Raw genomic sequence first — 12,988 nt, forward strand, 5'->3', positions numbered from 1 at the left:
GTGGTGCAATGTCTAGAAGGTGCAGGAGCACTACATTTCTCAACCAGGGGTTGGTGAGCCCCGACATCGACAGCATCTGGTTTAAGGGATAACAAGCGTGAAATCAGTGTGCGACTGCAGCGCTGTTCAAAGTAAATAATTATCCTTTTATTAACATTGTACACAGGCATTGTGAAAATACCACATAAAAATAAGAGCTAATTCAGCATTTTTTTCTCGTCCATTGCTGTGTTTGGCTCGTCCATTGGCTGAGTTCATTTCTGTGAATGTTGCCAATTGTTAGTCTTTTGTTGACACTTGTGCTTATCGCAAATGAACTTTCCTTGTGATGGTTTGGGCGCATAATGTTCAAAGCCTTGTCGGAAAAATGTGAGTTTACCTTGGGGGAACAGAACCTTGGCCCAGTCCTGCTTCATTGTCAGGCTTGATGGCCTGGAGGGATACATTAAGCAGGGATTGCCTCGTTCCCCAGCCCAGAAGTTAGACTTACCAACCAGGTGTCCCTTGTTCGGGAAGGTCCATGTTTCCAGTGCCTGGTCTCGAGTCCTTGCCAAGGCAATGATCTCACCTTACTTTCCCTGTCATGGCGGCCATTCTTCACTATTTTTCTTCTCATGACTGGCCTCATAGACTTCAATGGAGACTCACTCAATCCATAGATCTTGCTTTTTGTGCTTTGTGTCTCATTCTTTTCATATCAGTCTTCTTACACCTCAAAGCTGTCACCCTCATTTACCAGCACGGCCCTAGAGGGCTTCAATGGACTCTCACTCATTCTCAGGTCACAGCCTTTGCTTATTTTGTAAGGATTTTCACTCCCGTGAAAATGAGCAGCCTCATATACCGCAATAAGGCCTAACTGGTCTCCAGCCGGGGCTTCCTGCAGCTCAGTGGGGTCTTGCTGAACCCCCATCACCAGCCTAATGCGCTTGTGTAGAGCTTCAGTCGTTCCTACTTCGCTGAACTCTACTTTGCTGAACTCGCCCCAACGCCGGAAATGGCTTTAGATACTACAAATGGAGTCTCACTCATTCCTGTTTCCCATCACTGTTAATCTTCAAAGTAGTCTGTCTCATGCCACATAAGCTACTTCATACACTTCATTGGAGTCTCACACATTAATCCCTCCTGACCTGATGCACGTCTACGGAGTCTCACTCATTGCTCTAACTCTGGACTGATAAACTTCCATGTAGTTGCACTCATACATACACTTTAATAGAGTCTCACTCACTTCTGTATCCCTTTAAGTTTATCAGTCCAGCGACTACACTGAGGTTTACTGCAATGGGGTCTCCATAATACCACATAAATTACTTCAAATTCTTCAATTGAGTGTCACTCATTTCTCCATCACAGACCGCATACACTTCAATGGAGTCTCAGTCATGTCTCTATCCCTGGCTGATGAACTTCATTGTAGCTGCCTTCATATCACACATGTCACTTCATAAACTTCAATGGAGTGTCACTCATTCCTCCATCACTGGCCTGATTTACTTTAATGGAGTCTCACTCATTCCTCTATCACTGGACTGATAAACGTCCGTGTAGTCTCATTCATACAACAGTAACTACTTCATACACTTCAATGGAGTCTCACTCATGCAACATAAGATACTTCATACACTTCAATGGAGTCTGACTCATTTCTGTATCCTTGTACTGATTAACCTCAATGGAGTCTCACTCATACAACATAAGCTACTTCATACACTTCAATGGAGTCTCACTCATTCCCAAATACATTCATGAAATACTTCAGTGGAGTCTCATTGCCCATGCCATGGTCTCGTACGCTTCAGTGGCGTCTCATTGACCATGTCATGGTCTCGTGCGCTTCAGTGGCGTCTCACTGCCCATGTCATTGTCTCAGACAGTTTGACTGAGCCTTGAATATTCTAAGGCACTCGCATGAAGACCTGAGTCCACACACCACATGTCGGATGTGGCCTCCTTTTTGATCCAATATTTGGATCCCAGGCCATTTAAGGGCTCTACCTTACACCCCATAGTGTGCACCACAGGCAACACCAGCAGAAGCACCCAGTGCAGAGAATGTCCTTGTTGCACTTTCTACGAGCTACGAGTCCACAAGTGAAAAGTAAGTTCACAACCTGTGGGAAGGCCCTGCACAACATATATATATATATATATATACACAGCTGAACACGCCCTCCCCACTGTAGCGGGATGGCCGTGCTCTCCTCACACAATCCCCTCGCTCCTCTTGCTCCTCCAGACCACCAGTCCAGTCATCAGTAGCGTCATCAAGATGGGAATAACAATGAAGGGGCACAGGATGTGGTAGGGGGGGTCCCCCAAAGACCGCCCTGTCAGGGAGCAGTCCTTGAAGTAGTATCGATGAATGGCGGTGAAGAAGTTGTCCACGGCATGGTTGGGCCAGAAGCAGCCAATGTTTTCGGAGACCAGGTACGTGCAGTTGGTTAGATCCAGGTACAAGCTGTGTAGAGAAGGCAGAGAAGAGGCCTGGTTAGAGTTGCAGCCCAGATGCGCTCTCAAAGTGCACACACATCACACGAGCAGATCTACTCAATTCCTTAACACCACTATGTTGCCTGCCTCTCGGACCCGGTCATTTTGCCTTTCAACTTAGGCCCTGATTCGCAGACGCTTTGTATAATGGTGCAATCCCATGGGAAAACGTTCTGTGAATCAGGCCCTTAGGGTGGTCCCACGGTACACATTTGCCATGCTAATACTTTTGGGTGAGTCATAATAATGCTAAGGCTCATAATACTCGTCTAGAATGCAGCCATAATCTGGATATTAAAAGATGCACTCCTTTTATTATTTTAAACAGTCTGGCGATGTTGACATCTCAACAGAGGCCTGTCTACATTGATTATGATATTGTCGAAGGTTTGGCCTACTTGCGCACAATTGTACATGATATGCAAACAAATTCATTGAAATGTGAGAAGCAGCCAGCAGACGACACACTCCCTAAACAGGGAACATGAAGCTGACACTCAACAGTTTGAAGACACATGAATGTAGGCATTGCCAAAATCTACACCCACTCCCCATTACAGACCGTGGTGAGCACTGGTAATATGTGTTCAAGTGTATGACATAAATGGTCTTCCATCACAGGCAGCAAGGTCTGGCCAGAGCCCATGACCATAGGAGACCTAAGCTTGGCAAAGGCACTGAGAGTGAAACCCGGGGGCACAAGTGGATCGTCTAGAAGCATGTGGGGCCTACCAGTACAGAAAAGCCCAAGGAATGCCCTTGAAAGTGAGGCAACAGTGATCCTTAGCGTCCACTGCCTGAAGAAAAGCATGACAATATTGGGGACACACTGCAAATTTACAAATAAGAGATATCGGGCCCCATTTTGAGTTCTGAGTGAATTACTGCCAAGCTCGGTTACCGTTACCGCCTCCCGTTCTGGCGGCATTTTGTCCAGATCGCAGGAGGCTTTACCGCAGGGTTAGTGGCCTTTCTTGTCCTAGGACTCCATGGAGATGCAGGAGGAATCCCCGCCTGAGGTAATTCTGCATCTTGTCATTTCTTACTGTTAAAGTGGAAGATTTACCCCCAGCACTTACAGGCAAATCCAATGACCTTTTGCTCCTCCATTTCAAGGTCATACATATAATTTGGGGGTGCAGTAAAAATGCCAGCAATAGCGCTACTGCCCAAAACCTCGGAGTAGCAGAATTATTCCTTTTCTTTACTGCATCAACGCCCCAACGTCAAGAAATGTGGAATACCCTCTAAGTTCCTCTGGTTTATAATTTCATTTAATTTATATTTCTGTCTTTTTATTTATGATCATTTATTTTGTCTTTATTTTTTTTAGCAGCAACTATTGTTTTACCTTTATTTCTGTATTTGCTGAAAGACACTTGCAAGCTCAGTAAACCCCACTTGGCCAGGGGCAGAAGAGATCACCAGACTCCGCTGACCTAAGACGGACGTCACTTCCTGTCTCCACATAGCAGAGCCAGCAACCTGTACTGCTGATTCCCCCAGGGCCCGTAGCGATACTTCCAGTCTCCACATGCCAGCTCCCAAATGCCCAATAGTAGGTGCAGATCGGGTCACATGTCGTTTTACCCACAGGAATGATTTCGAAGTCATTTACTTCGAAGTCATTCCTTTGAAAAAAATAATTGCTTTAAAAAAAAAATTATAATCATTTAGCGGTTCCCTCCAAACCCGTCCTTTCCCTAAACTGCCACCTCTTTCCCAAGCCCCTGGCCACCGCTTTTAACCTCTCCTACTCACCCCGCTATATAATTTGATGAGTTTTTTCGAAAGAATTACTTCGAAGTAACTCCTGTCGGTAAAACAATGGGATAGGGTAGATGGTCCCATTCTGCCTGGTATGGGACTTCACAGTCGCTACATTGCCCTGTGCCAAGTATGGCTGGTTCCTACATACTCATTGACATATGTGACTGGTCCCAAATGCCTACTACCCAGACACGATAGGCTTCCAAATGGCCAGTAGAAAGTGAACCCACCCCCACCTGCCCAGTACATAGGCATGGCCTTTCCCTGCATGCCTAGTAACATGTGTGACTTGTCCCCTCATTGTCCAGTTACAGATATAGGGCCTGATTGACAAAGCGTTTTCCAATGGGACTGCCCCATTGTAAAACGCGTTTTTTAAATCAGGCGCATAGTATTAACAAACCACATTTTGAAAGATGTTAACTCTGGAAGTAAAGTCTTCCCCTGAGATTCATATATATCAAATTATTTATTGCACTTGGGAGGACCCATGTATTTTGGTCGTTTGAATTTTAAAGGATTACCATGTGTTTGGTGAAGATTACAATTTTCCCTGTTAAAAAATAAAGGAAGGTTATTTTGGAAAACGAAGTGTGGACTTGGACGTAAACATTTTTTCCAATTTGGATTTAATTGGTGCCTTACTAATACTGTGGAGAGTGCAGCTCAAACTTTCTGGCATGAGAATGGCAGCATTTTGAACATATATATATATATATGTCTTATTGCAGGAAATCTCATTATACCAAAAAGCAGGAATGTTTGTTTATTTGTAATGCGCGCCAGACCGGGAGGTATCAGGGGGCAAGATACAGAGAAGGTTACAAGATTACTTTCAGCCTAAAGGTGATTAAGTTACAAGAATACATAAACAGACGTGGGCACCGCTCTCTATACAGAGCAATTTTAGGGATGGTAAGCATAAGACATACAGTCAAATTGCAATAATTACAAGAAAGCATATATATATATAAGTACAGAGAGTCCAACAGTAGTGACATATTTACATGATCGTAAGCAGACTCGGATGATGATGCAGTAAATGGTCTTGCGATCCAGTCGGATCTATAGGTGAATCAGAATAAGGACTGGTGCCGGATGGGAACTGAGGTGGTTAGTGGTCGTTTTCCCTAAGCCAGTTGATGGTATTGTACCTCAGTTTAAGAAATGTTTGGTCTACCCTTAAGGGGGGCAGGAGCGATTTCCAGAGCTGTGCTGCTTTGACAGGGAAGTTGCCCCCACCAGCTTTAGTTAGTTTGAATCTGGATACGATTAGACAGTTGGCGTTGCCAGTTCTAGTGGGGTGGTCAGATGTTTTTCTAGTAATTCTCTGCACAAGGTAACAAGGGGCAGCATTGTTGAGGCATTTGTGGATAAGCGACGGTTTTCAGGCGGATTTTGTCGTTGATGGTTAGCCATTTGGACTGAGGCCTTTGCTACCGATCTATGTTTTCTTCTGGCAAAGTCCCGGGCCGATCTTAGGGCGTTATTCTGTAAGATTAGGATCTTATTTAGAATGTGTTTACTGGCACCAAATAAAGGGCATTGCAGTGATCCAGTTTACTCAGAATTAAAGCTTGGGCAAGAGTAATACACATATCTTTATATAAGAAAGGCTTGCCAGCTCTAATTAGCTTGCAAGTATATGCTGTGGCCGAAGGCATGGCATTAACCTGTTTGGCCAGGGTTACAGAAGAATCGAGGCAGAAGCCTAGTGTTTTGATCTCTTTAGCGACTTGTATGATGTTACCATCTATGTTGAAGGAAGAATAGTTGGGGCCAAGTTTATTCAGGTTGGCTGAGGTCCATAAAATGAGGAGCTCAGTTTTGTCATCATTCAGGCATTGTCCGTGGGCGGCCATCCATGCCTGAATGATGAGGTAGATTTTGTTTACTAAGTCCATATCCTTGACATAAACCCCAAAAAAGCAGAATGAGGATCTGGGTGTCATCAGCATAATTGGTATATGTGACACCCAGATGGTCCAGATCATTGAACAGAGGCTTAGTAAAGATTGTATACAATGTGGGTGAGAGACAGGATCCCTGTGGCACACCAGATGACTCTCATCGTCCTATTGTTCAGAAAGGATTGTATCCAGAGGATAGCATCCTGGGAGAAATGGGCTGCTGAATTGAGGTGATTGCATAGTACTTGGTGGTCAACCAGGTCAAAGGCAGCCGAAAGATCGAGAAGGAGTAGCAATGCTGTGTTCCCCTTGTCCTTACGTTCGTCGGTCTGTGTTTTGAGATTGATCAGCGCTGTCTTGGTACCGTGTTGAGGCCTAAATCCAGATTGGCGAGTTCCCAAAAGCTGATTGGACTGTAAGCAATCCTGAATCCGGAAATAGGCCAAACGGTCGAGCATTTTAAGCAGGAATGGGACTGTCATAATGGGCCTGTAATTGATAGGGATGTAGGTGTCAAGTGATTGGTTTTTAAGGAGGGGGAGGGCCCAGGAGTCCTTTAGGTTATTTGGAATGGTACCTGTAAAAGAAGCATTAATTAATTTTGTTACAAAAGGAGAGAGGTCTCTCGCAGCATCTTTGATGATTTGAGCCGGGCATTTGTCACCCTGGCAGTTAGATGGTTTGAGAGAAAGTATAATTTTTTTGACTTCAAGGATGGTGATTTTGGAGAGGCTAAAGCGTTTTTCAGGCTTGGTGTCCAGAGTAGGGGTACTGGCAGGTGTGGGTAGATTAGGTAAATTAGCTTTTTTCTTAGTGATCTTGTTTTGCCTGTACATTTCGGATAGGCCAAACAGGATTCCTGAGCTTCGAAAGAGATTCTCGGATTTTTAAGGAATTAGCCTCAACTGTGCTCCCTAAAAATTATGAAACATTGAGAGATATTCCTTGGCTTCAAAGAAAGTGCCCCGGTTCTAATGACACAGTTGGAGCAATGAGGCCAAGGACGCCAACATATCCCCTTACATTGGTTTTAAAAGGACATCATTTAAGCATTTATTTGAAAAAATACTTTCTTAATAATCGAGGCCATTTCCTAGTGGATCTCTGCTTTGCTTGCAGTTGCTATGCCCAGGCCACTCCCTTTTCTCACATATTGAAGGGGTAGCCCCTTTGCTGATGGGAGCGGTCTCTGGAGTGCAGCTCATCAAGTCTGCATTGGTCTTGACCGTAGCCACCTCAGAGGCAGGGGCAGTGCGTTGGGCAGAGGGCAAGCAGACCACATTTACTTCACATGTGTACGACTCTGAGCATGGCCTGGTGGACCCTGCAAAGGCCCACTAGGACTGCCAGCAATCCACGTGTCATGGGTCCAAGTTTAACCACTTAGGCAGGCGGTGTTTCGGTTGGAAAAGGGAAGCTCAACTACAGTGAAGTAGAATGGCACCCATTTCAAGCAGGGCCTCGAAAAGAATCACCATCTTAGCGCTTATTTGACCAGGCCACCTACATAGGGGCCCAGGATGGGCCATGGACTTTTCTGTGTAGTGGGCTTGTGCAGGTCTGGTGGTGGACCCATCCATGCTGGCACTTTGAGAGGAGTAAGGAGTAGGAGGAGTCAGGTTAAGTTACCCTCGCCTCAGGGAGAACTCATGGCCAGCAGTGTGCAATTGATTAAAGGTCAGTCCTTGGGCCTGGTTGATATATTCCTAAAAGTCCCTGAGGCCATCTTGGTAGCGGCCTTCTTGATAGCAATCAATATTTCTGCCCATATGGAACTTACCAATATATGTCACTGGCAATACCTGTTACTGGTTGCATAGGAAATGTCCATACCTTTTACTGTAGCACCCCATGGAATCCAGCAGCTAAACTATGATAAATTGTCCCGGGGCTCCCCATTGCACCAACTATACTTTGTTCCACTCCAATATGGCTCTTGTTTGCCAGTGACCAGTTAGAAGACATAGGGCCTCATGACACGGTATGCGGTAACCATGGCGCTATTAGCGCCATGGTTGCCGCCGGTATTTTACCGTGCCCGCCTTGGTGGATGGCGGAATTACTTGCCTACTCCAAGGTGAGCGGGGCCGGTAATTCCCCATTCACCAAGGCACTTCCCCATTCCCATTTTTGCCCCCATAGGGCTCAATGGGAATGGGGAAGGAGGTAATTACGGTACCGCAAATTGTGGTACCGTAATTAGCACCAAGGTCCCTTTGCGGGCCCATTCCTTAACGGCTGGTAAAACCAGCCGCTGAGGTCGGGTCCGGCAAAGGGGCCTCGTAGTAAGGCGGTAAGGGTTTACCGGTACCGCATACCGTGTAATGAGGCCCATAGTCCTTTGTCTATGTTTGATGTGTGTCACTTTAGTATTCACAAAGGAGTTTTTGATCCCATAACAAATAATCTTGTGAAGCAAATTTGATCGTTGTGGGCTCATTAGCCTTGGTTCCTTAGTGGCATATATTTCCAGACATTTACTCTGACGGCCGATGCCTGAATGTAGTACGACACATAGTCCTTCTTTGATGTTGACTAGGGGAGGGCACTACCTGGCTCTAATATTGGGCGTTGCTAGACGACTAGTGGCGTCTTGTTGGTGTGTCCGGAGACCAGTTGAATCGAAACGCTCTACACAGGGAGGTAACTACATTTGGATTGCTTTTGTTTTTATTATAGTTCCCTATGGGTGAATACAAGGGTATTTACACCACGGCGCCATACATAGTGTGTATGCGGGTGACAGTCTGCGGATTGTTATCAAATGCAAAAGCTGTCTCCTTGGTTGTTGTTTTATGTTTATATAGATCTCTGAACGAGTTGAGCTACTAAGAAGCTTGCGAATTGAATAAACAAACTTGATGTAAGGAGTTTGTAGCTACGCTTTGTGTATTTGGACACTAGAAATACTCAAGTTCCATTTGAAGGTAAAGTAGGTATTGATTTATAGGACAGGCCCAGTGAGACCTGTACCTTGTTCCTCAACACACCATTTGGGTGTATGTCGAGGATTTTAGAGTTACTAAAAGAATGTGGCTCGCTATAATTGATGGCGGTGTATGTTTTTGTCCTCTGTAGGTGTCTCCACACTGAATTTGGGATTCCACGTTTGACCCTGGATTTCATGGTGAAAACTTTTGTGCAAAGAAATGTTTCCCCTGAAGAAAGTTCATGCATCCTAAGCCAATAAGAACTGAAACATGTCAGAATATCTGTTGAATTGTTTGTTACTTAGCCTAATAGGTTCATGATGGTTATAGGTCAAAGGTTCGAATGAAAAGGATCGAATGACAAAAGGGTCGAGTCAAAAAGACCGAAAACAAAAGGGTAGATTTTTTTTTTGTTCTTGGGGGGGGTCCCCAACCAAACCCCCTTTTTTGTGGTGAAACCCACATTTTTTCATATACAGAAACCCAAAAAAAATACATTTAAAAAAACAAATTCAACCCTTTTGTTTTAGGTCCTATTGACTCGGCGCTATGGCATTCAATCCTTTTGGATTCGAACCTTTGACCGGACACCGTTCATGATATACCGACCATGTGGGTGTAATCCTGGGTCCTGTTTTTAGAATCTTTTAGAAGTATATTTTTTTTATTTTGAGAATGAATTAAACATTTGTGAAATTTATATACATTTTTTGTGTACCAAGTCCATTTTTTCAGGACTAATGGTGAGAGGATACTGCATAGCACCACATCAAGTTAGATGAGAAAGATATTGGATTCAATCATTTGAACCTACTCTTTTGTGTATAAATACATACCTTTTACTGACCATGTTTATATACTTAATGGGAATACCTCTTACAGGACATGTAGGAGCTGACAATAGCTATTATGGAGCTCCTGGAAATTGACAATACCTGTTTATGACCAGGTGGCATCTGGGAGTACCTGCTACTGGGAAAATGTAAACTGGCAATACCTGCTAATGGGTATGTGGAAACTGGCAATGTCTGTCATCCACTGAGGACTAGTCCATCATTAGTATACGTTACCAAATACTCTACACAGAGTTCAAAGATTCAACAGGTAATCAGACATAATTTTTCTTTATTGCAGGCTTACTCAACTTTGCCTTCAAACAATATTTGCCTTCAGGAATAGTCGGGCACTTAAGAATGTACTAGTGAGTGCAGAATTTACACAGACAAAAGGGAACGGAAACAAGGTTTCTGGAAATACAACCATGTCACACTTGCCAACACTGTGGTAATATCATTAAGGGTAATCAAATCACACACCCATACTCAGGTAGAAAGATAGATCTGAAACATTCCTGTACTTGTGACTCAACGAACGTATTGTATGCATTGAGATGCCGTTGTGGGTATTACTATGTAGGAATGACCACACGAAAAGCAAAGGTCCATTGGACCGAATACAAGTCGAACGTTAGGACCAAGATCTTAACATCTCCTGTGGCTACACACTTTTTAGAGGCTAGGCCTAACATTTCACAACTAAAATGTGTGATCTTGGAACAAATCACTTTGCCTACAAGGGGAGGTGACCTCAATAGAAAACGTATGCAAAGAGAGATAGTATGGCTTGATCTTTTGGACTCTCTGGCACTGAGGGGGTTGAATTGGGAATGGGATCTAATGTTCTATGTTTAACACTAGGACCATAGTGTACAGATTGTGAGCGGGATGGAACTGACAGATCAGGGGTCTTTGGTGACCCATGCTTGAGAAAGAGTATGGTAGCACACTTGAATAACGTTGTAATAATTTGGTGGTTGAAATGGTGACAGATTGTGAGCAGCTAGAGTCTGACAGAAGTGATGTTGCTGTCTTTACTCATTCATTGAAGAGGTGTGAGGAGGTTCGGGACTCCGGAGTGAACATCAGCACTGGATGGTTATGATGCACACTCTACATTGTGGGTGAGATTTTATCAGAAATGCTGCTGAGAAGATCCTCTTATAATCCGGCGTATACCGTTTGGATAAACTTTGATTCTGCTTCACCTTCCGTGAAATATGTGTGCAGAAAACCCCATCTTAGATCAGATACCATTTAAGACAGGGGGAGGTCATTAGATTAAATGCCTGAATATTACTTATTATTAGCGGTGAAATCATCCACTTATTTGATACTAACTGTGTCATTTGACTATGCAAACACTAGACGAATATGGCTGCCGTGCTCTAGCATCTCTTTTGAGATGCTCGCCACGTCGCCATGACAACATTCCAAATACATACAGACGCGGGGCACCAGACTAGCTGACGGTCTACGTGCACGCGGTCCGTCTGGTTATTGGTCCGTATCTCTTCGCTAAGTAGAATATCACAGCCGTCATGAAATATGTCAGGAGGACACTGTCTGTTAATTCATGATATATGATATATATCACATATTTTAGCATTTTCAACGATATGAATTTGGTATTGAGTGATATCCTTGAATTTCACATTTTAAGCAGGACATTACCGCTTTTAAATTATACAAACATGGTCACTGTGTTTGCGCGTCTCACGCTTAGAGACGCGCACCTTGTTGCCATGACATTTTTTCTAACACAAACAGATGCTGGTCACCAGACTGGTCAATGCCGGTCTGCTGCCCCGTGGTCCGTTAAGACATTGGGACTTAGCCTCCTTGTGAGTAAGATAATACAGTTGTATAATAGGTTATATGAAAAGACTGGCATGTGGTCACACATTGTCAGTACATGTGACTTGATGAATGACATCGGCTGATGTAACAAAGGGGGTTACAGTGCCCTTAGTTATGTGTTTATAAACTTTCATGAATTGGCCATCATCTCAGTTTAAGCATCATTCAATAACGATAAATGGCAGTAGCGCGTTTCACTAGAGCGCTAATGGAGATATGGAACCCGTGTTTTTACGATTACTTTTTGGTGACAAAGAGTTTGCCCCATGCGCCTTGGGATGATATCAGTGGTGTGTTACTATTATTCTTAACATCACTACAAAGAGAACCGGAGCGAGTAATTCAGTGTAGAACAACGATCTTGGTGAGTCCCACATATTTGAGTTTGTTGGATATTTGTCATGACATGTTCTCTGGTGAGTAAAAGGTTATCACCTTTCCTTTAGGTCACGTTTGGGAAATAAAGGGGGTTCCCGAGAAACACAAACGGTAAGTGATATGCTGTAATAATATTTGCAGTATAAACATTGAATTCCTTTAGTACTTAAAGTCATAATATTGCACTATTTGTCATAGGAAGATGGAGATGTATACAAGAATAGAAGGACAGTCCGACAGCCTTGAAGATGGATACATTGTAGTATCCGAAACGCGTTGGCAAATAGAAGGACTTGTTTGTTACCTAACATTTTTGAGCTGTACCAATCGTTTGAAATTATACAAGGGTGCTAGTACATGACGTTTTTCTAAAATGTAGCTGTTGCGACTACGATTCCGTTTTTTGATTACTGTAAAACACGTTCTTGTGAGTACATGGTTTTGTTATAATGTTATGCCCTGAATTTTGAGTTACATATATTTTCGATGTGACATAAATATAAAGTTTTCAAATGGGCAACTTTGTATTTCTTGATGTGATCTTTTTTGAGTTTGCGAAAGGACTCATGTCCTTTAGGAGTGCACTTGGGTCACCTGTTGGAGACAACAGGCTTTTTCTTATAACGTCTGATTTTCTGGGCAACTTGGAACATGACAATACAAGCTTGCCTGAGGTCGCCCGAGAAGCCCCAAGCGCGCCTGAAAAGTTCCCTTTAATTCTTCTTAAAATATCCAAGAAGCAGTGGAGACACTAACAGCGTTTTTACCCATGCAGGCTTCTTTTTAAATCCTTCTCAGCCTATTTTAC

The 12,988-nt window shown here is 43.6% G+C and overlaps 1 protein-coding gene across 1 annotated transcript in view; it reads right to left on the reverse strand.

Annotated features, from left to right (window-relative positions):
- Positions 1–125: 125 nt before the first annotated feature.
- The window catches only part of RAMP1 (receptor activity modifying protein 1), a 610,814-nt gene continuing 597,951 nt past the window's right edge, over positions 126–12,988 (reverse strand). Inside the window, exon 3 of the mRNA XM_069615952.1 lies at positions 126–2,464. Within this exon, the coding sequence (XP_069472053.1) occupies positions 2,209–2,464 (256 nt within the window). The 3' untranslated portion in view covers positions 126–2,208. The remainder of the gene's footprint in view (positions 2,465–12,988) is intronic.

Source organism: Ambystoma mexicanum, chromosome 9, assembly GCF_040938575.1.
Source record: "Ambystoma mexicanum isolate Mex_15411 chromosome 9, UKY_AmexF1_1, whole genome shotgun sequence".
NCBI lineage: Eukaryota > Metazoa > Chordata > Amphibia > Caudata > Ambystomatidae > Ambystoma > Ambystoma mexicanum.